The 25,963-nt window shown below is 40.6% G+C and overlaps 1 protein-coding gene across 7 annotated transcripts in view; it reads right to left on the bottom strand.

Moving 5' to 3' along the window:
- Nucleotides 1-25,963, bottom strand: part of ncam1a (neural cell adhesion molecule 1a) — a 658,018-nt gene that overhangs the window by 45,835 nt on the left and 586,220 nt on the right. For all 7 annotated transcript variants that reach the window (XR_012050597.1, XM_061962814.2, XM_061962816.2 and 4 more), the window contains 2 exons: nt 22,650-22,774; nt 13,134-13,314 (listed from right to left, as the gene is read on the bottom strand). Coding sequence is in view for 6 of the 7 variants with exons in the window: in XM_061962814.2 (XP_061818798.2) it covers nt 13,134-13,314; nt 22,650-22,774 (306 nt within the window). In the remaining variant the exon portion in view is untranslated. The remainder of the gene's footprint in view (nt 1-13,133; nt 13,315-22,649; nt 22,775-25,963) is intronic.

Genomic DNA, 25,963 nt, shown 5'->3' with positions numbered 1-25,963 from the left:
GCTGCCAAGCATTGGGAGAGCTGTTAATTATAGAAAAAAACCTGATTGTCAAACACAACTGAGTAGCAAGATAATTGTGTTTTGCCTACAGTCAATCATGTTGGTGGTAGCCTCACATTCTGGGGCTGCATGAGTGCTGCCAGGCACTGGGAGAGCTATGGCTCATTGACGATAACCTGTTTTCTAACACAAGTGAGTAGCAAGATAATTGTGTCTTGCCTACAGTCAATCATGTTGGTGGTAGCCTCACATTCTGGGGCTGCATGAGTGCTGCCAGGCACTGGGAGAGCTATGGCTCATTGACGATAACCTGTTTTCTAACACAAGTGAGTAGCAAGATAATTGTGTCTTGCCTACAGTCAATCATGTTGGTGGTAGCCTCACATTCTGGGGCTGCATGAGTGCTGCCAGGCACTGGGAGAGCTATGGCTCATTGACGATAACCGGATTTTCAACACAAGTGAGTAGCAAGATAATTGTGTCTTGCCTACAGTCAATCATGTTGGTGGTAGCGTGACATTCTGGGGCTGCACGAGTGCTGCCAAGCATTGGGAGAGCTGTTAATTATAGAAAAAAACCTGATTGTCAAACACAACTGAGTAGCAAGATAATTGTGTTTTGCCTACAGTCAATCATGTTGGTGGTAGCCTCACATTCTGGGGCTGCATGAGTGCTGCCAGGCACTGGGAGAGCTATGGCTCATTGACGATAACCTGTTTTCTAACACAAGTGAGTAGCAAGATAATTGTGTCTTGCCTACAGTCAATCATGTTGGTGGTAGCCTCACATTTTGGGGCTGCATGAGTGCTGCCAGGCACTGGGAGAGCTATGGCTCATTGACGATAACCTGTTTTCTAACACAAGTGAGTAGCAAGATAATTGTGTCTTACCTACAGTCAATCATGTTGGTGGTAGCCTCACATTCTGGGGCTGCATGAGTGCTGCCAGGCACTGGGAGAGCTATAGCTCATTGACGATAACCTGATTTCCAACACAAGTGAGTAGCAAGATAATTGTGTATTGCCTACAGTCGATCATGTTGGTGGTAGCCTCACATTCTGGGGCTGCACGAGTGCTGCCAAGCATTGGGAGAGCTGTTAATCATTGACGATAAACTGATTTCCAACACAAGTGAGTAGCAAGATAATTGTGTCTTGCCTACAGTCAATCATGTTGGTGGTAGCCTCACATTCTGGGGCTGCACGAGTGCTGCCAAGCATTGGGAGAGCTGTTAATCATTGACGATAACCTGATTTCCAACACAAGTGAGTAGCAAGATAATTGTGTATTGCCTACAGTCAATCATGTTGGTGGTAGCCTCATATTCTGGGGCTGCATGAGTGCTGCCAGGCACTGGGAGAGCTATGGCTCATTGACAATAACCTGATTTTCAACACAAGTGAGTCGCAACATAATTGTGTCTTGTCTACAGTCAATTGTGTTGGTGGTAGCCTCACATTCTGGGGCTGCACGAGTGCTGCCAAGCATTGGGAGAGCTGTTAATTATAGAAAAAAAGCTGATTGTCAAACACAAGTGAGTAACAAGATAATTGTGTCTTGCCTACAGTCAATCATGTTGGTGGTAGCCTCACATTCTGGGGCTGCATGAGTGCTGCCAGGCACTGGAAGAGCTATGGCTCATTGACGATAACCTGATTTTCAACACAAGTGAGTAGCAAAATAATCGTGTCTTGCCTAAAGTCAATCATGTTGGTGGTAGCGTCACGTTCTGGAGCTGCATGAGTGCTGCCAGGCACTGGGAGAGCTATAGCTCATTGACGATAACCTGATTTCCAACACAAGTGAGTAGCAAGATAATTGTGTATTGCCTACAGTCGATCATGTTGGTGGTAGCCTCACATTCTGGGGCTGCACGAGTGCTGCCAAGCATTGGGAGAGCTGTTAATCATTGACGATAACCTGATTTCCAACACAAGTGAGTAGCAAGATAATTGTGTATTGCCTACAGTCAATCATGTTGGTGGTAGCCTCATATTCTGGGGCTGCATGAGTGCTGCCAGGCACTGGGAGAGCTATGGCTCATTGACAATAACCTGATTTTCAACACAAGTGAGTCGCAACATAATTGTGTCTTGTCTACAGTCAATTGTGTTGGTGGTAGCCTCACATTCTGGGGCTGCATGAGTGCTGCCAAGCATTGGGAGAGCTGTTAATCATTGACGATAACCTGATTTCCAACACAAGTGAGTAGCAAGATAATTGTGTATTGCCTACAGTCAATCGTGTTGGTGGTAGCCTCACATTCTGGGGCTGCACGAGTGCTGCCAAGCATTGGGAGAGCTGTTAATTATAGAAAAAAAGCTGATTGTCAAACACAAGTGAGTAACAAGATAATTGTGTCTTGCCTACAGTCAATCATGTTGGTGGTAGCCTCACATTCTGGGGCTGCATGAGTGCTGCCAGGCACTGGGAGAGCTATGGCTCATTGACAATAACCTGATTTTCAACACAAGTGAGTCGCAACATAATTGTGTCTTGTCTACAGTCAATTGTGTTGGTAGTAGCCTCACATTCTGGGGCTGCATGAGTGCTGCCAGGCACTGGAAGAGCTATGGCTCATTGACGATAACCTGATTTTCAACACAAGTGAGTAGCAAAATAATCGTGTCTTGCCTAAAGTCAATCATGTTGGTGGTAGCGTCACGTTCTGGAGCTGCATGAGTGCTGCCAGGCACTGGGAGAGCTATAGCTCATTGACGATAACCTGATTTCCAAAACAAGTGAGTAGCAAGATAATTGTGTCTTGCCTACAGTCAATCATGTTGGTGGTAGCCTCACATTCTGGGGCTGCACGAGTGCTGCCAAGCATTGGGAGAGCTGTTAATCATTGACGATAACCTGATTTCCAACACAAGTGAGTAGCAAGATAATTGTGTATTGCCTACAGTCAATCATGTTGGTGGTAGCGTCACGTTCTGGAGCTGCATGAGTGCTGCCAGGCACTGGGAGAGCTATAGCTCATTGACGATAACCTGATTTCCAACACAAGTGAGTAGCAAGATAATTGTGTTTTGTCTACAGTCAATCGTGTTGGTGGTAGCCTCACATTCTGGGGCTGCACGAGTGCTGCCAAGCATTGGGAGAGCTGTTAATTATAGAAAAAAAGCTGATTGTCAAACACAAGTGAGTAACAAGATAATTGTGTCTTGCCTACAGTCAATCATGTTGGTGGTAGCCTCACATTTTGGGGCTGCATGAGTGCTGCCGGGCACTGGGAGAGCTATGGCTCATTGACGATAACCTGTTTTCTAACACAAGTGAGTAGCAAGATAATTGTGTCTTGCCTACAGTCAATCATGTTGGTGGTAGCCTCACATTTTGGGGCTGCATGAGTGCTGCCAGGCACTGGGAGAGCTATGGCTCATTGACGATAACCTGTTTTCTAACACAAGGGAGTAGCAAGATAATTGTGTCTTGCCTACAGTCAATCATGTTGGTGGTAACCTCACATTCTGGGGCTGCATGAGTGCTGCCAGGCACTGGGAGAGCTATGGCTCATTGACAATAACCTGATTTTCAACACAAGTGAGTAGCGAGATAATTGTGTTTTGTCTACAGTCAATCGTGTTGGTGGTAGCCTCACATTCTGGGGCTGCACGAGTGCTGCCAAGCATTGGGAGAGCTGTTAATTATAGAAAAAAAGCTGATTGTCAAACACAAGTGAGTAACAAGATAATTGTGTCTTGCCTACAGTCAATCATGTTGGTGGTAGCCTCACATTCTGGGGCTGCATGAGTGCTGCCAGGCACTGGAAGAGCTATGGCTCATTGACGATAACCTGATTTTCAACACAAGTGAGTAGCAAAATAATCGTGTCTTGCCTAAAGTCAATCATGTTGGTGGTAGCGTCACGTTCTGGAGCTGCATGAGTGCTGCCAGGCACTGGGAGAGCTATAGCTCATTGACGATAACCTGATTTCCAACACAAGTGAGTAGCAAGATAATTGTGTATTGCCTACAGTCGATCATGTTGGTGGTAGCCTCACATTCTGGGGCTGCACGAGTGCTGCCAAGCATTGGGAGAGCTGTTAATCATTGACGATAACCTGATTTCCAACACAAGTGAGTAGCAAGATAATTGTGTATTGCCTACAGTCAATTGTGTTGGTGGTAGCCTCATATTCTGGGGCTGCATGAGTGCTGCCAGGCACTGGGAGAGCTATGGCTCATTGACAATAACCTGATTTTCAACACAAGTGAGTCGCAACATAATTGTGTCTTGTCTACAGTCAATTGTGTTGGTGGTAGCCTCACATTCTGGGGCTGCATGAGTGCTGCCAGGCACTGGAAGAGCTATGGCTCATTGACGATAACCTGATTTTCAACACAAGTGAGTAGCAAAATAATCGTGTCTTGCCTAAAGTCAATCATGTTGGTGGTAGCGTCACGTTCTGGAGCTGCATGAGTGCTGCCAGGCACTGGGAGAGCTATAGCTCATTGACGATAACCTGATTTCCAACACAAGTGAGTAGCAATATAATTGTGTATTGCCTACAGTCAATCATGTTGGTGGTAGCCTCATATTCTGGGGCTGCATGAGTGCTGCCAGGCACTGGAAGAGCTATGGCTCATTGACGATAACCTGATTTTCAACACAAGTGAGTAGCAAAATAATCGTGTCTTGCCTAAAGTCAATCATGTTGGTGGTAGCGTCACGTTCTGGAGCTGCATGAGTGCTGCCAGGCACTGGGAGAGCTATAGCTCATTGACGATAACCTGATTTCCAACACAAGTGAGTAGCAAGATAATTGTGTATTGCCTACAGTCGATCATGTTGGTGGTAGCCTCACATTCTGGGGCTGCACGAGTGCTGCCAAGCATTGGGAGAGCTGTTAATCATTGACGATAACCTGATTTCCAACACAAGTGAGTAGCAAGATAATTGTGTATTGCCTACAGTCAATCATGTTGGTGGTAGCCTCACATTCTGGGGCTGCATGAGTGCTGCCAGGCACTGGGAGAGCTATGGCTCATTGACAATAACCTGATTTTCAACACAAGTGAGTCGCAACATAATTGTGTCTTGCCTACAGTCAATTGTGTTGGTGGTAGCCTCACATTCTGGGGCTGCACGAGTGCTGCCAAGCATTGGGAGAGCTGTTAATCATAGAAAAAAAGCCTGATTGTCAAACACAAGTGAGTAGCAAGATAATTGTGTCTTGCCCACAGTCAATCATGTTGGTGGTAGCCTCACATTCTGGGGCTGCATGAGTGCTGCCAGGCACTGGGAGAGCTATGGCTCATTGACAATAACCTGATCCCCAACACAACTGAGTAGCAAGATAATTATGTCTTGCCTAAAGTCAATCATTAGTGCTTGGTTGCATGAGTGCTATGTAAATCCATGTCTATTGTATTGTCACTTGATACGATAGAATAAAAATACTTTTTGGTAATAAGGAACATAAAGAGGTTCTTCATGGGGTCACTAGACCACACACCCTTTCATGCACTTTGTTCCGAGAGACTGGCATCACTGCAGCTTCATTTGAACACACCAGGGAGCGACAACCGTGGGTAATAAATACAATTCTGCTCATTTCCTCGTACAACAGTAATACACCCATGCACATATTGCAATCCAGGTCATCGTCTGGTAGAACAATGGTGTTGCTGACCTACCACATGTCATGGGGGGAGGAATGACCCATGCAAAAACAAAACAAAAACATCCACAAGTTTCTGATGAAGCTCATATTCATGCGTTCGTGACATGAAGGAATAAATGTACTCGCTCACATTCATCTGCACTGATATTCGCAGCTTCGACTCAATGTTATTTTTTAGCCAGGGGAGATTTGGATGCATTTTAGCCCAGGAGAACCTTTTCTTCTACTGCATCTCTGCACTGACAAGCTGCTTTATTCATCACATTACACGAATATTGACATATTCTCACATATTGTTTGGTCCCCGAACGCATCCTTTTTGAAAACAAGTTACCCCTGGAGTCAACCCTGGGCTGTGAAGTCAAGATAAAAAAAAACACCTCTGAAATAAATCACTAATTACTGGTTTGTTTGTATGCTAAGTGATCCAAACCTCCCACTGCCATTTGGCGGGTGTCCAGCAAGCGCATGGAGAATAAGAAGAAGTGCTTTGATTGCGTGCCATGCACTGGCAGCCTGGTATCCATCCAACATGGTCCAATGCAGACAATGATAGCAATAAATAATACATGCAAACACTGCAAAGGGGCTGCATCCACAACCAACACCTTCAGGTTTGTAGCAGATTCAAGAACAATTTTGCATAAAAAGTATCAAAAACTAGATCAACTGCTAGAGATTGTCATATAGGACATTTTCCATGTATTTTTTTTTTTTTTTAAACAACAGTTTCACTTGTTACTGAGTTAATTTCAGTTGAATGTGTCTTGTTATGGCCTTGTCCTTTGAAAAGCATGTATCTCGAAATACTGTCGTGTGATTTTTTGGTAACACTTGTTTTGTTATTTGGACACTAATAATAATAATAATAAAAAAATAAAAAAAATACAAAAATACAAAATACAATATATATATATATATATATATATATATATATGTATATATATATACATATATATATATATATATATGTATATATACAGGTAAAAGCCAGTAAATTAGAATATTTTGAAAAACTTGATTTATTTCAGTAATTGCATTCAAAAGGTGTAACTTGTACATTATATTTATTCATTGCACACAGACTGATGCATTCAAATGTTTATTTCATTTAATTTTGATGATTTGAAGTGGCAACAAATGAAAATCCAAAATTCCGTGTGTCACAAAATTAGAATATTACTTAAGGCTAATACAAAAAAGGGATTTTTAGAAATGTTGGCCAACTGAAAAGTATGAAAATGAAAAATATGAGCATGTACAATACTCAATACTTGGTTGGAGCTCCTTTTGCCTCAATTACTGCGTTAATGCGGCGTGGCATGGAGTCGATGAGTTTCTGGCACTGCTCAGGTGTTATGAGAGCCCAGGTTGCTCTGATAGTGGCCTTCAACTCTTCTGCGTTTTTGGGTCTGGCATTCTGCATCTTCCTTTTCACAATACCCCACAGATTTTCTATGGGGCTAAGGTCAGGGGAGTTGGCGGGCCAATTTAGAACAGAAATACCATGGTCCGTAAACCAGGCACGGGTAGATTTTGCGCTGTGTGCAGGCGCCAAGTCCTGTTGGAACTTGAAATCTCCATCTCCATAGAGCAGGTCAGCAGCAGGAAGCATGAAGTGCTCTAAAACCTGCTGGTAGACGGCTGCGTTGACCCTGGATCTCAGGAAACAGAGTGGACCGACACCAGCAGATGACATGGCACCCCAAACCATCACCGATGGTGGAAACTTTACACTAGACTTCAGGCAACGTGGATCCTCTGCCTCTCCTGTCTTCCTCCAGACTCTGGGACCTCGATTTCCAAAGGAAATGCAAAATTTGCATGGTTGGGTGATGGTTTGGGGTGCCATGTCATCTGCTGGTGTCGGTCCACTCTGTTTCCTGAGATCCAGGGTCAACGCAGCCGTCTACCAGCAAGTTTTAGAGCACTTCATGCTTCCTGCTGCTGACCTGCTCTATGGAGATGGAGATTTCAAGTTCCAACAGGACTTGGCACCTGCACACAGCGCAAAATCTACCCGTGCCTGGTTTACGGACCATGGTATTTCTGTTCTAAATTGGCCCGCCAACTCCCCTGACCTTAGCCCCATAGAAAATCTGTGGGGTATTGTGAAAAGGAAGATGCAGAATGCCAGACCCAAAAACGCAGAAGAGTTGAAGGCCACTATCAGAGCAACCTGGGCTCTCATAACACCTGAGCAGTGCCAGAAACTCATCGACTCCATGCCACGCCGCATTAACGCAGTAATTGAGGCAAAAGGAGCTCCAACCAAGTATTGAGTATTGTACATGCTCATATTTTTCATTTTCATACTTTTCAGTTGGCCAACATTTCTAAAAATCCCTTTTTTGTATTAGCCTTAAGTAATATTCTAATTTTGTGACACACGGAATTTTGGATTTTCATTTGTTGCCACTTCAAATCATCAAAATTAAATGAAATAAACATTTGAATGCATCAGTCTGTGTGCAATGAATAAATATAATGTACAAGTTACACCTTTTGAATGCAATTACTGAAATAAATCAAGTTTTTCCAAAATATTCTAATTTACTGGCTTTTACCTGTATATACATATATATATATATATATATACATATATACATACATACTGTATATATACATATATATTCATATACATATATATATATACGTATACATATATATATGTATATACAGTATATACATATACATATATATATATATATATATATATATATATATATATACGTTAGGTCAGGAAAAAACACAAGAGGCTATATCATCCCTACCAGCCTGTTTCGCGGGTTTCCCTGCTCGTCAGGGGATTTTATTGAAGTGTCTGTGGCTGTTACATGTATATATAGGGTACCCTATATATACACGTATATATAGGGCAGTGGTCCCCAACCTTTTTGGAACTGCGGACCGGTCAACGCTTGAAAATTTCTCTCACGGACCGGGGTTTTTTTGGGGTTTTTTTGTCATAAAAAAATACAATCATGTGTGCTTACGGACTGTATCCCTGCAGACTGTATTGATATATATTGATATATAATGTAGGAACCAGAAATATTAATAACAGAAAGAAACAACCCTTTTTTGGGTTGGTGCACTAATTGTCAGTGTATCTTCTGTTTTTAATGTTGATTTAATAAAAACATTTTTTTTTTTCTTGTGCGGCCCGGTACCAATCGATCCACGGCCCGGTGGTTGGGGACCACTTATATAGGGTATATATGTATATATAGGGTATCCTATATAGACATTTAACAGCCACAGACACTTCAATAAAATCCCCAGACGAGCAGGGAAACCTGCGAAACAGGCTGGTAGGGATGATATAGCCTCTTGTGTTTTTTCCTCATCTAACGTATATTCCGCTCTACCCCGGTATTGAGCACTGTATAACGGATAAACCACAGAAACCTTGACTATATATATATATATATGTATATATATATATATGTATATTCCCATAGTGCTTGGCTTGAAAGGTTCCACTTTAATGCCTTTAATTAGACAATATTGATACGTATGAAAAAATTAGACAAGAAATTAATTTCCTATGCTTTGCAGATGACAAGAAAACGATTAGGAGAGGAGATACATGCTTTTCCCTGGACAGCAACAATAGATTTGATGTTTAATATTGCATCTTGCAATTTAAAAAGGGGTATAAATGCATCCTTTTGTACTCTAACCTGCAAATGAGTTAAGATGGTCTTTAAGCGTTTCTTTCATGTTGCTGTGCTGACGTTGAGCAAGCCAATAAATGCCGGCGTCATGTGTTCCTACTGTAGCAAAGAAAAAGACTAACTCAGGTTGTTTTCCTCAACTTTTCGAAGCCTGCGGTGCATTGCGGCGAGGATGCAGCCCAGCTTTTTGCACACAGCACAACAACAACAACAACAACAGAGCCGAGGCCGACCGTGACCACTGAAGTAAAGCTTAACCGCACCAAAGACGGGGGGAAAAATGAGAAGAAACGCTCGCGGCGCCGACTGATATGTGCCGTTACTGCTCGCTGAACTACAGCGCCGCCGCCGCCGCCTTAACGATGCGACTGGAGATAGGCATGATGCTGAGCTACACAGCGTATCTGCTGTGCGGGGCTAATAACAATAAACACAGCGAGATGCAGTTTACTGTTATCTCGCCTAGCTTGGGCGCCAAGGTATGTTTTTGAAATGCAAATACGATCCTGATAGTAATCATTTAAAGGAGTTAATAGGACAAACCAAACCGTCTGCCGGCGAATACCTTCACCGGTCACTTTGTTAGGTACACCTGCACAATCGACTGACATCAATGCCTGCGACATTTGTTCGCCTACAGAAATATACAGGTAAAAGCCAGTAAATTAGAATATTTTGAAAAACTTGATTTATTTCAGTAATTGCATTCAAAAGGTGTAACTTGTACATTATATTTATTCATTGCACACAGACTGATGCATTCAAATGTTTATTTCATTTAATTTTGATGATTTGAAGTGGCAACAAATGAAAATCCAAAATTCCGTGTGTCACAAAATTAGAATATTACTTAAGGCTAATACAAAAAAGGGATTTTTAGAAATGTTGGCCAACTGAAAAGTATGAAAATGAAAAATATGAGCATGTACAATACTCAATACTTGGTTGGAGCTCCTTTTGCCTCAATTACTGCGTTAATGCGGCGTGGCATGGAGTCGATGAGTTTCTGGCACTGCTCAGGTGTTATGAGAGCCCAGGTTGCTCTGATAGTGGCCTTCAACTCTTCTGCGTTTTTGGGTCTGGCATTCTGCATCTTCCTTTTCACAATACCCCACAGATTTTCTATGGGGCTAAGGTCAGGGGAGTTGGCGGGCCAATTTAGAACAGAAATACCATGGTCCGTAAACCAGGCACGGGTAGATTTTGCGCTGTGTGCAGGCGCCAAGTCCTGTTGGAACTTGAAATCTCCATCTCCATAGAGCAGGTCAGCAGCAGGAAGCATGAAGTGCTCTAAAACTTGCTGGTAGACGGCTGCGTTGACCCTGGATCTCAGGAAACAGAGTGGACCGACACCAGCAGATGACATGGCACCCCAAACCATCACCCAACCATGCAAATTTTGCATTTCCTTTGGAAATCGAGGTCCCAGAGTCTGGAGGAAGACAGTAGAGGCACAGGATCCACGTTGCCTGAAGTCTAGTGTAAAGTTTCCACCATCAGTAATGGTTTGGGGTGCCATGTCATCTGCTGGTGTCGGTCCACTCTGTTTCCTGAGATCCAGGGTCAACGCAGCCGTCTACCAGCAAGTTTTAGAGCACTTCATGCTTCCTGCTGCTGACCTGCTCTATGGAGATGGAGATTTCAAGTTCCAACAGGACTTGGCGCCTGCACACAGCGCAAAATCTACCCGTGCCTGGTTTACGGACCATGGTATTTCTGTTCTAAATTGGCCCGCCAACTCCCCTGACCTTAGCCCCATAGAAAATCTGTGGGGTATTGTGAAAAGGAAGATGCAGAATGCCAGACCCAAAAACGCAGAAGAGTTGAAGGCCACTATCAGAGCAACCTGGGCTCTCATAACACCTGAGCAGTGCCAGAAACTCATCGACTCCATGCCACGCCGCATTAACGCAGTAATTGAGGCAAAAGGAGCTCCAACCAAGTATTGAGTATTGTGCATGCTCATATTTTTCATTTTCATACTTTTCAGTTGGCCAACATTTCTAAAAATCCCTTTTTTGTATTAGCCTTAAGTAATATTCTAATTTTGTGACACACGGAATTTTGGATTTTCATTTGTTGCCACTTCAAATCATCAAAATTAAATGAAATAAACATTTGAATGCATCAGTCTGTGTGCAATGAATAAATATAATGTACAAGTTACACCTTTTGAATGCAATTACTGAAATAAATCAAGTTTTTCAAAATATTCTAATTTACTGGCTTTTACCTGTATATCGAGAAATGATAGAGAATTTGAAATCAATAGACCTTCCGTGGAAGCAAAAGTGAGCATTATTGTTTGTGTAAACATAGACTAATTTGCATTGCCACAGCATCATTGCATACCACATTAGTTCAAGTTAAAGAACACTACACTAAATACATGCATTTAAAACAAGTTTAAAAAAAAAAGTTAAAGTAGCAATGATTGTCACACACACACTCGGTGTGGTGAAATTATCCTCTGCATTTGACCCATCACCCTTGATCACCCCCTGGGAGGTGAGGGGAGCGGTGAGCAGCAGCAGTGGCCACGCCCGGGAATCATTTTTGGTGATTTAACCCCCAATTCCAACCCTTGATGCTGAGTGTCAAGCAGGGAGGTAATGGGTCCCATTTTTATAGTCTTTGTTATGACTCGGCTGGGGTTTAAACTCACAACCTACCGATCTCAAGGCGGACACTCTAACCACTAGGCCACTGAGCAGGTATTTAATACAAATACATGATAAAAAAGGCAATTTGCTAAGAAAATATATGACTCTTTGAGGATCAGTAGACAAGATTAGCCTTTTCTATGGCCATTTACCTTCTCAGCGCTACAAACATGGAACATCTTTCTTTGGATTGTGCAGGTGTACCTAATAGAAATATTTTGTATAACATATTTAAATAATTGTATATTATTATTATCATTATATTATTATTTTTTAAATATATAAACCAATATATTTCTGTCTTGCTGACATTCTAAAAAAAGATTGAGCTGCGACCACAACTCGAAAAACTCTTCTTTTGATTGCGCAGGTGTACCAAATCAAAATGTTTTTTTTAATTTTATTTATGTTTATAATTTTTATTTTTTATTTTTTAAATACATTACGAAAAAAAAAAAAAAAAAAAAAAAAAAAAAGATTGATGATCTCTTACAAACTGAGCTGCGACCCATTTTGGAACGGACACGAAAATTCTGAAAAGCCTTTTTTGAATTGTCAGGCGTACCTAATCAAAATACTTAGTTCTATTTGTATTAAATTTATTTTTCAGTACATTTTTATCGTTTATTTTTAAAACATACATACATATGCATATCTGTCTTGTTAACCTTTTAAATTAAAATTCAAAAAACTGATTGGTGACCTAATACAATTCGAAAACACCCTTCATTGTATTGTGTAGGTGTACCTAATAAAAACATTTTTTTAATAATATTTAATTCTATTTTTTCCAGTTACATTTTTTTAAATTTAAACAAAAAAAAAATACATCTTTCCGTCTTACTAACCTAAAAAATAAATAAGTGATATTTTAAGTATTCATTAATATATTGTACATATTTGTGGAAAAATATATTCAAACTTACTATTTTTCAAAGTGCATTTATACAAAGGTGATTCGCTATTTACCCCGAAAAGACGCCTTCTCCTCGCTGCAGTTGAGTACATAAATGAGGAGGATGTGAAAATATGCTACAAGATGCTTTCTGGTCACGGTGGCGGGCCTTTGTGCACTGCAGTGTGTGTGTGTGTGTGTGTGTGTGTGTGTGTGTGTTTGTCTAGCAGGGGAAGGTTTAGCAAAATGAAAGCAAAATCCGTACCTGGCATGGTGGTGGGCTCCGTGGCCGTTCTGAAGGAGACGACGCCGTGCTTGGACTTGCCCTGCTGGTTCTCCGCCACCACGCGGACCTCGTACTCCGTGTTCCAGTCCAGTCCGCTCAGCACCACGTACTCGCTGCGGGACGGCATGCGGATCTCGGGCTTCCAGTCGGACACGTGCTTCTGGAGACAGAACAGGACAGAGGCAATCGTTTATTCATTGAAACTAATGCATTAGAATACACTCCACACCGGAGCTGCCGAGCCTCACGCTTTGAGCGTGGCAGTAACGCGATTTAACCCTTTCTCACGCCACACGCCACATTTGACAAATGATATATTTGTATATTTTCTCCATCCATATGATTGTGAGCGTATCAACTTGAATCTTCTGGCAGTGAGGCTTAGTCTGATTTGTGACTGAATCGAGGAGGAAGAGGGTAGTGGCAGGATAACAACAAATACTACTGAATTACCATGAAAAATAAAATAAATAGATTACAGTATTTTCCGGACCATAGGGCGCACCGGACAATAAGGCGCACTGCCGATGAATGGTCTATTTTCGATCTTTTTTCATATATAAGGCGCACCGGATTATAAGGCACATTAAAGGAGTCAATTTATTTATTTATTTTTTTCTAAATGTAAAACACTTCCTTGCGGTCTACATCAGTGTTTTTCAACCACTGTGCCATGGGAGATGATCTATGTTGCTGCTTCTTGATCTTAGCGCTGCTTTCGATACCGTCGATCATAATATTTTATTAGAGCGTATCAAAACACGTATTGGTATGTCAGACTTAGCTTTGTCGTGGTTTAACTCTTATCTTACTGACAGGATGCAATGCGTCTCCCATAATAATGTGACCTCGGACTATGTTAAGGTAACGTGCGGAGTTCCTCAGGGTTCGGTTCTTGGCCCTGCACTCTTTAGTATTTACATGCTGCCGCTAGGCGACATCATACGCAAATACGGTGTTAGCTTTCATTGTTATGCTGATGACAGCCAACTCTACATGCCCCTAAAGCTGACCAACACGCCGGATTGTAGTCAGCTGGAGGCGTGTCTTAATGAAATTAAACAATGGATGTCCGCTAACTTCTTGCAACTCAACGCCAAGAAAACGGAAATGCTGATAATCGGTCCTGCTAAACACCGACATTTATTTAATAATACCACCTTAACATTTGACAACCAAACAATTACACAAGGCGAATCAGTAAAGAATCTGGGTATTATTCTCGACCCAACTCTCTCCTTTGAATCACACATTAAGAGTGTTACTAAAACGGCCTTCTTTCATCTCCGTAATATCGCTAAAATCCGTTCTATTTTATCCACTAGCGACGCTGAGATCATTATTCATGCGTTCGTTACGTCTCGTCTCGACTACTGTAACGTATTATTTTGGGGTCTCCCTATGTCTAGCATTAAAAAATTACAGTTGGTACAAAATGCGGCTGCTAGACTTTTGAAGTTTGATCATATTACGCCTATACTGGCTCACCTGCACTGGCTTCCTGTGCACTTAAGAAGTGACTTTAAGGTTTTACTATTTACGTATAAAATACTACACGGTCTAGCTCCGTCCTATCTTGTCGATTGCATTGTACCATATGTCCCGGCAAGAAATCTGCGTTCAAAGAACTCCGGCTTATTAGTGATTCCCAGAGCCCAAAAAAAGTCTGCGGGCTATAGAGCGTTTTCTATTGGGGCTCCAGTACTATGGAATGCCCTCCCGGTAACAATTAGAGATGCTACCTCAGTAGAAGCATTTAAGTCCCATCTTAAAACTCATTTGTATACTCTAGCCTTTAAATAGCCCCCCTGTTAGACCAGTTGATCTGCCGTTTCTTTTCTTTTCTCCTCTGCTCCCCTTTTCCTTGAGGGGGGGGGGGGGGGCACAGGTCCGGTGGCCATGGATGAAGTGCTGGCTGTCCAGAGTCGGGACCCGGGGTGGACCGCTCGCCTGTGCATCGGCTGGGAACATCTCTGCGCTGCTGACCCGTCTCCGCTCGGGATGGTGTCCTGCTGGCCCCACTATGGACTGGACTCTTACTATTATGTTGGATCCACTATGGACTGGACTCTCACAATATTATGTCAGACCCACTCGACATCCATTGCTTTCGGTCTCCCCTAGAGGGGGGGGGGTTACCCACATATGCGGTCCTCTCCAAGGTTTCTCATAGTCATTCACATCGACGTCCCACTGGGGTGAGTTTTTCCTTGCCCGTATGTGGGCTTTGTACCGAGGATGTCATTGTGGCTTGTGCAGCCCTTTGAGACACTTGTGATTTAGGGCTATATAAATAAAGATTGATTGATGATGATTGATTGAATTTCACCTATTTGGGTTAAAAATATTTTTTGCAAACCAGTAATTATAGTCCGCAAGTCATGTGTTGTTGTTGAGTGTCGGTGCTGTCTAGAGTTCGGCAGAGTAACCGTGTAATCATATCAGTAGGTGGCAGCCGGTAGCTAATTGCTTTGTAGATGTCGGAAACAGCGGGAGGCAGTGTGCAGGTAAAAAGGTGTCTAATGCTTAAACCAAAAATAAACAAAAGGTGAGTGCCCCTAAAAAAAGGCATTGAAGCTTAGGGAAGGCTATGCAGAACGAAACTAAAACTGAACTGGCTACAAAGTAAACAAAAACAGAATGTTGGACGACAGCAAAGACTTACTGTGGAGCAAAGAAGGCATCCACAAAGTACCTTCGAACATGACATGACAATCAACAATGTCTTCAAAAAGTAGGTAAAAAACAACTGAAATATTCTTGATTGCTAAAACAAAGTAGACGCAGGAAATATCGCTCAAAGGAAGACATGAAACTGCTATAGGAAAATACCAAAGAAAGAGAAAAAGCCACCAAAATGGGAGCGCAAGAGAAGAACTAAAACACTACACACAGGAAAACAGCAAAAAACTAAAAAAAAGTCACAGTGTGATGTGACAGGTCGTGACATTACATCTACTTTGAGACAAGAGCTATATTGATGCATGTTTGGTTATGGTTTAAAGTCATATCCAACAACGACTTTTTACAGTCAACTGAGTTTCGTTTTTTAATGATTTCTGCTGGTGGTGTGCCTCCGGAGTTTGTCAACGCAAAAAATGTGCCTTGGCTCAAAAAAGGTTGAAAAACACTGTAATGGTGGTTCTTTGGTCAAAATGTTGCATAGATGATGTATTACAGATCATCTTGAAGCTGCTTTCTGACAGTCGCTTCCGGATGCGCCGTTTTGTGGGCGGTCTTATTACGCGTCTTCTCCCCGTCATCTTTGTTGTAGCGGTGTAGCGTGCAAGGACGGGAGTGGAAGAAGTGTCAAAAGATGGCGTTAACTGTTTTAATGACATTCAGACTTTACTTCAATCAATAACGGAGCAGCATCTCCTAATCCAGAAACAAAAACAATGTGTCCCGTGAAAAAATTGTCCGACCAGAACTCTTTAATAACTAAAGTTCCTTGGGTGAATAATGTAAACTCACTACACCGGTATGTTTTAGTGCTTTCATGGTGAGTTTACTGCCAGATAAAAGTAAGGACTTTACACTACTTTATATTGGAAATGGCAACAGCGGAGGATTAATGTCCCATTACAAGAAGTAGCTTTTTGACTACGTTGTCGTCACGGACTACAAAGGCGGACGCGCACAATTTTTCAGGATTTATGCAGATCCCAAATACAGATCAGCAGGTACCAGAAGGTAAGAAACGTTACTTTTGCATAATATTGCGAAACAAAATGCCAGCTATGTCTTACCTTATACACACATCATAATAATACTCCTATGTTGAAGCACAGTACAATCCATCAAGCGGTGCGGCTTCATAGCTTACCAAAGTCGTACTAAAACATTTTGATGGATTTTTGAGCGCCGTGTGTAATTTTCTAGATTTGCAATGAAACATATAAAATGTTGGTGTTGTTTACTTGAGTCATATTGCCATCATAGTGCAGTCTCCACTTATCTCTTATGTTTGACTGCCATCTACTGGTCACACTTATCATAACACCATGCACCAAATAAATGTTTCGAGGTCGGTAAGCAAAACCAGAATTATTCCGTACATTAGGCGCACTGTCGAGTTTTGAAAAAAAAAAGGACTTTAATTGCGCCTTATAGACCGGAAAATACGGTAAGAGTTTTGGATGAATAATATGAGATATGTGTAAAAAAAAAAAAAAAAGATCAAATTGATGATAATATACCAATTCCTGACATACTGCAGCGGATGTACGACATCCCAGACGTGGCTATGCAAATATTAAAAAATATAAGTTTAAATAAATGGCAAGTATTCAGAATATGTCAAAATATATACAGATACAGTACATTACAACTATAAATAATAAAGTAGGAGTTTTAGCAGAAAAAAAAGAAAACATCATTTTGAATCAAATAATGAGTGACAAGTTATTGGTTTTTACAGGGGAATTAGCAGCAATATACAAGGCAGTTAAATGGACGGAGGGAAACAAACCAAGTGAAGTTGGTGTGCGCTCAGAGCATAAAAAAACATATGTTTCAGAAACAAGACAGAATTGATCATATGAAATAGTTCTGACAATCTTTAGAATAAATAAATCTGGAAGTGTGGTAAAACATCTCTGGGTACCCGCTCACGGAGAAGTTGTGGCTAAGTATGCAAAGCAAGCAACAACTAAAACTGAAATAAGCATGGCAATTAATCACAGTAAATCAAAAGTGACAGGTAAAGTTAAGAAATAAATAGATAAAAAATGACAGGATAATACATTATATTTAAAATAATTTCGAGTAGGGTATCAACTCATTTCGCACACCATATCAGTAGGTGGCAGTAATGCACGTAACAAGGTTGCTTGCCAACCACCATTAAAGAAAGAAGAAGGCTTCTCAAACTATATTTCACACACAACAGTCCCGACATTTAAAACCCACTCAACGTTCTCCTGCTTGCTAAAAGAAGATATCTACCCAAGAGGGTTCACTGTTTCTCCTCGAGTTCCCTAGCTAATATGTACTGTTTTACGGCCGCTATAAGTCTATCATTGTCCTGTAATTGTTGCAGAGCTGTGTACCATGTACAGGTAAAAGCCAGTAAATTAGAATATTTTGAAAAACTTGATTTATTTCAGTAATTGCATTCAAAAGGTGTAACTTGTACATTATATTTATTCATTGCACACAGACTGATGCATTCAAATGTTTATTTCATTTAATTTTGATGATTTGAAGTGGCAACAAATGAAAATCCAAAATTCCGTGTGTCACAAAATTAGAATATTACTTAAGGCTAATACAAAAAAGGGATTTTTAGAAATGTTGGCCAACTGAAAAGTATGAAAATGAAAAATATGAGCATGTACAATACTCAATACTTGGTTGGAGCTCCTTTTGCCTCAATTACTGCGTTAATGCGGCGTGGCATGGAGTCGATGAGTTTCTGGCACTGCTCCGACACCAGCAGATGACATGGCACCCCAAACCATCACTGATGGTGGAAACTTTACACTAGACTTCAGGCAACGTGGATCCTGTGCCTCTCCTGTCTTCCTCCAGACTCTGGGACCTCGATTTCCAAAGGAAATGCAAAATTTGCATGGTTGGGTGATGGTTTGGGGTGCCATGTCATCTGCTGGTGTCGGTCCACTCTGTTTCCTGAGATCCAGGGTCAACGCAGCCGTCTACCAGCAAGTTTTAGAGCACTTCATGCTTCCTGCTGCTGACCTGCTCTATGGAGATGGAGATTTCAAGTTCCAATAGGACTTGGCGCCTGCACACAGCGCAAAATCTACCCGTGCCTGGTTTACGGACCATGGTATTTCTGTTCTAAATTGGCCCGCCAACTCCCCTGACCTTAGCCCCATAGAAAATCTGTGGGGTATTGTGAAAAGGAAGATGCAGAATGCCAGACCCAAAAACGCAGAAGAGTTGAAGGCCACTATCAGAGCAACCTGGGCTCTCATAACACCTGAGCAGTGCCAGAAACTCATCGACTCCATGCCACGCCGCATTAACGCAGTAATTGAGGCAAAAGGAGCTCCAACCAAGTATTGAGTATTGTACATGCTCATATTTTTCATTTTCATACTTTTCAGTTGGCCAACATTTCTAAAAATCCCTTTTTTGTATTAGCCTTAAGTAATATTCTAATTTTGTGACACACGGAATTTTGGATTTTCATTTGTTGCCACTTCAAATCATCAAAATTAAATGAAATAAACATTTGAATGCATCAGTCTGTGTGCAATGAATAAATATAATGTACAAGTTACACCTTTTGAATGCAATTACTGAAACAAATCAAGTTTTTCAAAATATTCTAATTTACTGGCTTTTACCTGTATTTGCCTCATCTCTTGGCCAGATCACACTTGAAAAATAAACTCTAATGTTAGTCTCAATGTGTGTGTGTCAGTTACAGACTTGTAAATATAAATGTAGACCCTCCCCCCCAAAGTAGTGTTTCCCCAAAATTTAAATGTCAAGGTTCTGTATACCTCTAACTCTGACAGTGTACAAATTGGAACCAAATTGATCCCACACTGTCAGTGTTACAGACCTTGTAAGACTCAATTTAGATCACCCTCAAGAAACCCACAGTCCCTGAAATCCACTTTGAGTACCACTGTAAAGCAGAATTCAATCAAACAGTGGCCACAGTGCAGGGAGAGCTGCTGGAGGAGAGGACGTCAGTCTAAAAGTGTAAATCGATGATAAAAAAGGCCAAATCGATGTTAAAAAAAGCCAACATTTTTAGGAACACATCATGACACTCAGGTCTCACTCTTGTCATTTTCTGAAGCTTGGCAGTTCTGCATCACAACATTTACCACATTCCAACAACCTGATTTAACATTTAAGAGCAACTTTAACACATAGTGTGATTTCAATTCAACAATCAACACCAAAATAATCAAGCACTGCTTATAAGCTTATACAGAAATGAAAGATACATTTAAAATATCAAATAAAATAAAGACATTTTAACAGAACAAATTTCAAGACTTTGGAGAAATTGCAAGTGTGACAATTTATTTTACATATCACACAAAAATATTTATTTTTAACATTTAAAAGCACATTTAAAAAAAGTAAAAGTACAAAAGTAATTTGAACAATAATTGCAAAACTCATGGCAATAGTTCGGTTAAATTTTAAGACTGAGAATTTAAGAAAAAAAAAATCACAGTGAATGAGACATCCAAATAATTAAATATAGCTTTTAACCTGATTTAATATTTACAGTTGGATTAAAACAGATATTAAAAAATATACAGTATATTAACAAATTAGGAATGCACTGCAAGGGCCTCAAAAAATATAAAAATCAACCAATTAAAAATAAATTACCAATAAATATTTATACATATTATACATTTATATAATGCATGTATACATTTATTTCTTATATTAATCAAAGAGAGCACAGTCTACCAAGTAAACATACTTGTATATATGTAGATGTATATATATGTACATATATATGTGTATATGTATATATCATCCAATCAATTTTATACCACTTGTCCCTTATATATATATATATATATATATATATATATATATATATATATATATATATATATATATATGTCTTAATAAGTTTATCCAAAAAATAGTGCTCGATACCGTAGTAGAGCGCAATATATGTATGTGTGGGGAAAAAAATCACAAGACTATTTAATCTCTACAGGCCTGTTTCATGAGGGGGGGTTCCCTCAATCATCAGGAGATTTTAATGGGAGCATTCGCATACCATGGTTTATATAGGGCGCAGAGTGGGTGGGTACAGGCTGGCCTAGGGGCGTGGTGATTGGCTCATGTGTTACCTAGGAGGTGTTTCCGTCTATGGCGGCATGTTGTTACAATTTTGCTGCGCTTGTTGAGGGATGACAGGTTTGGACGGTAAATAATAAACAGTTTCTCTTTCAAGCATAGGTTGCATCTTTTATTACCACTATTCACCCTCACCTATGAACCCACGCCAGGAAACCAGCCAAAAAAGAACAGAAAACGAAACGGCATCATCTGGTACAACCCCCCATACAGCAAAAACGTCTCAACGAACATTGGACACAAATTCCTCAATCTGTTTGACAAACACTTTCCCAAAGACAACAACCTAAGAAAAGTATTCAACAAGAACAACATCAAATTGAGCTACAGCTGCATGAACAATATACGACAAATCATCTCAAACCACAACAAAACAATTGCAAATGAGCCGTCGACCCCCAGTCAGAACGACTCCAAAACCAACAAAGCATGTAACTGTCGAAAGAAACCTGATTGCCCCCTCAACAGGGGGTGCTTACAAACATCAGTTGTCTACCAATCTAAGGTAATACGCAAGGACATTAACACATCCGACACATATGTAGGATTAACCGAGGGTGAATTCAAAACCAGATGGAACAATCACAAGGCTTCTTTCAGGAACAAAAACCTGCGAAATACCACAGAACCCAGCAAACACATTTGGGACCTCAAAGACAATAATGTTGAATATTCAATAACATGGCAAATTCTTGCATCCAGCACACCTTACAATAGTGGTAATAAAAGATGCAACCCATGCTTGAAAGAGAAACTGTTTATTATTTACCGTCCAGACCTGTCATCCCTCAACAAGCGCAGCGAAATTGTAACAACATGCCGCCATAGACGGAAACACCTCCTAGGTAACACATGAGCCAATCACCACGCCCCTAGGCCAGCCTGTACCCACCCACTCTGTGCCCTATATAAACCATGGTATGCGAATGCTCCCATTAAAATCTCCTGATGATTGAGGGTACCCCCCTCATGAAACAGGCCTGTAGAGATGAAATAGTCTTGTGATTTTTTTTTTCCCACACATACATATATATATATATATATATATATATATATATATATATATATATATATATATATATATATATATATATATATATATAAAATAAACACACTACCACTACTAATAATAATACTAATAATGGATAGGCTCCAGCCCTCCCGCTACCCAGAGAGGGATAAGCAGTAAATGTTACTGATACAACTGCTGTCATTTGACTGCTAAGCGCCAATTTGTGTTTATCAGGAAGCGCTTCTTACGGCTCACAAGTGACAGTTCGTACTGAATCAAGTCAAAGTTAAATGCAACTAAGGAAAAGGAAAACATCAGAAGAGTGGTATTATTTTGATGTTATTGCGCTGAATAAGACAAATGTTCTTCTTTTCCTATTTACTATTTGGCTCATTGACCAGAGTTGCGCGTTTCATATTATTTTCTGCACAGCTATTTGTTTAAACAAAAACCGTTTCATTTGCCAACTCTTGATTTTATTTGCAGGTCAAGTGTAGTGATTTTATTTAATCCATCAGATGGCGGATGACCATAATGAAACACCAACACAGTGTACGTCTAGTGTCAATACAGCTAATGAATGTGCCACACACTCACCGAGGCGTCATTCACCCATCACTAATAATACCAATAGTTTTGAATGCTCTTACATGTTTTGTGTTGATACTCACAGCCTTGTATCGGACCAGGTAGTGCATAATCGGGGAGCCGCCGTCGTCCTGCTTGATCCAGTTGACTTTTAGAGAATTGCCCTGGTTTTGGATCATGGCCTCCAGTTTCGGCGCGGCGGGTTCTCCTACCGAGGGGCAAAACCAGAGGGAACGTTTACCAGATGTTTGTTAAAATCATTTACCCGATCCAACCCAGTGACTCTGTACTCTAAGTGTTATATCCCCAACAGGCTCTTTTGTATACATTTTTAATGATAAACTTGTCTAATGAGGCTGTTTTTAAGCAACTATGCTGTTTGATGACACGGCAAAAAAGCATGGGTGGTTGCATACAGTAAATAATATTTAAATAAAGGTTGATTGGAAATGCTCATAATGTTGAAGGTTGGCTGTCAAAACTGGACAACACCTGACAGACGGCGTTAGAATAGAGAAGCAAATAGTTGTTAAAAATGGTGGCAGGCGTGAGCTACATTGTGGTTAGGTTGTTTTTGTTTCGCCTCTGAGGCTCAAAGTGAGGTTGTTAGCGGAAGAAAAGAAGGTGATCCATGCAGGCTGCGGGGTTTGGTTACAGCGGGGTGCTCGGGGCGACACCAGTAAGAAAAAAGTGGAGGAACTGTGCGTGGAATTCATTTGGGGGATTTTTGCAGCTTTTTTTTTCTTTTTTCTTTACACAAAAACTCTAAAGACACTGCTTTGAATTTCCTATACATAAGCATTGTAGCGTAGAGAGGTCAGAAGGTGGATACAAACAAAACAAGACGTGATGGCAATGACGCCGACGCACGCAGAAAGTTCTCTGAGAATCAGCAGAGGAGAAAGGAACATGAAGTAGAAGAAGGAGGATGCACATTGTCAACTTGCATGCTGCAGTCACTTATTACTAGCCATCCAATCAAACAGTGACGACAATAATTAGAGGGGAACAAGACACTGTAAAGTACTGCGTTTTGAACAGGTTTTATACAAAAAAACATTAAAAAAAAAATAAAGATACATGGTAACACTTAAGTATGGGGAACACATATTCACCATTAATTAGTTGCTTATTAACATGCAAATTAGTAACATATTGGCTCTTAATTATTCATTATTAAGTACTTAATAATGCCTTATTCTGCATGGCCTTATTATACAACCAGTAAGCCATTAACTAAGAGTCTTCCCTCAATAACCTCAGAATTATTGCTTATTAGTAACCCTAACCTAACCCTTATATGTTCCCCTAGTGTCCAAATAACCCCTAACCCTTATATGTTCCCCTAGCGTCCAAATAACCCCTAACCCTTATATGTTCCCCTAGTGTCCAAATAACCCCTAACCCTAACCCTTATATGTTCCCCTAGTGTCCAAATAACCCCTAACCCTAACCCTTATATGTTCCCCTAGTGTCCGAATAACTCCTAACCCTAACATGTTCCCCTTGTGTCCAAATAACCCCTAACCCTAACCCTTATATGTTCCCCTAGTGTCCAAATAACCCCTAACCCTTATATGTTCCCCTAGTGTCCAAATAACCCCTAACCCTAACCCTTATATGTTCCCCTAGTGTCCAAATAACTCCTAACCCTAACATGTTCCCCTTGTGTCCAAATAACCCCTAACCCTAACCTTTATATGTTCCCCTAGTGTCCAAATAACCCCTAACCCTAACCCTTATATGTTCCCCTAGTGTCCAAATAACCCCTAACCCTAACCCCTATGTGTTCCCCTTGTGTTCAAATAACCCCTAACCCTAACCCTTATATGTTCCCCTAGTGTCCAAATAACCCCTAACCCTAACCCTTATATGTTCCCCTAGTGTCCAAATAACCCCTAACCCTAACCCTTATATGTCCCCCTAGTGTCCAAATAACTCCTAACCCTAACATGTTCCCCTTGTGTCCAAATAACCCCTAACCCTTATGTGTTCCCCTAGTGTCCAAATAACCCCTAACCCTAACCCTTATGTGTTCCCCTAGTGTCCAAATAACCCCTAACCCTTATATGTTCCCCTAGTGTTCAAATAACCCCTAAACCTAACCCTTATATGTTCCCCTAGTGTCCAAATAACCCCTAACCCTAACCCTTATATGTTCCCCTAGTGTCTAAATAACCCCTAACCCTAACATGTTCCCCTAGTGTCCAAATAACCCCTAACCCTTATGTGTTCCCCTAGTGTCCAAATAACCCCTAACCCTAACCCTTATATGTTCCCCTAGTGTCCAAATAACCCCTAACCCTAACCCTTATGTGGTTCCCTAGTGTCCAAATAACCCCTAACCCTTATGTGTTCCCCTAGTGTCCAAATAACCCCTAAACCTAACCCTTATATGTTCCCCTAGAGTCCAAATAACTCTAAATTAAGTCTTTGTTACTTAGAATATGTTCCCCATACTAAAGTGCTACCAGATACATTTCTATCTAAATAACCAGGCAATTTTTTTTTTAAAGATTATCATGATTAAATATTGTGGTTGTATATTCAAAGGATGTCTGAGCTACAAAATGTAACATGTTGGCTTCTTAAAAAAATAATAATAATTGGACACCTAAAAAAAAAAAGAAGATAAAAAAATGAATTAATATGATAATAGATTTAGATTAAAATGAACACATGAGCATAAAATACAGTCGTGGTCAAAAGTTGACATACACTTGTAAAGAACATAATGTCATGGCTGTTTTGAGTTTCCAATCATTTTTACAACTCTTGTTGTTTTGTGATCGAGTGATTGGAGCACATACTTGTTTGTTACAAAAAACATTAATGAAGTTTGGTTCTTTTATGAATTTATTATAGGTCTACTGAAAATGTGACCAAATCTGCTGGGTCAAAAGTATACATACAGCAACAAACATTATAGATTTTGGTGATGTAGAAAAGTTTCAATCAAATCAAATTAGCCTCATGGCATGGCCTCTTAACTTCATGTGAGTGATTATGATTGACGACACCTGTTCACTTATCTGAGCCCATTTAAATGAGGCAGTCATTAGACTCGGTTACTAACGCGACAATGGGAAAGTCAAAGAAACTCAACACGGATCTGAAAAAAAGAATCATTGACTTGAACTAGTCAGGAAAGTCATTTTGAGCCATTTCAAAGCAGCTTAAGGTCCCAAGAGCAACTGTGCAGACAATTGTTTGTAAGTATAAAGTGCATGGCACAGTTTTGTCACTGCCACGATCAGGAAGAAAACGTAAGCTATCACCTGCTGCTGAGAGAAAATTGGTCAGGATGATCAAGAGTCAACCAAAACCACCAAAAAGCAGGTCTGCAATGAATTGGAAGCTGCTGGAACACAGGTGTCAGTGTCCACAGTCAAGCGTG

Source organism: Nerophis lumbriciformis, linkage group LG09 (genome assembly GCF_033978685.3).
Source record: "Nerophis lumbriciformis linkage group LG09, RoL_Nlum_v2.1, whole genome shotgun sequence".
Lineage (NCBI taxonomy): Eukaryota > Metazoa > Chordata > Actinopteri > Syngnathiformes > Syngnathidae > Nerophis > Nerophis lumbriciformis.
This window is presented reverse-complemented; position numbering and strand designations above follow the sequence as displayed.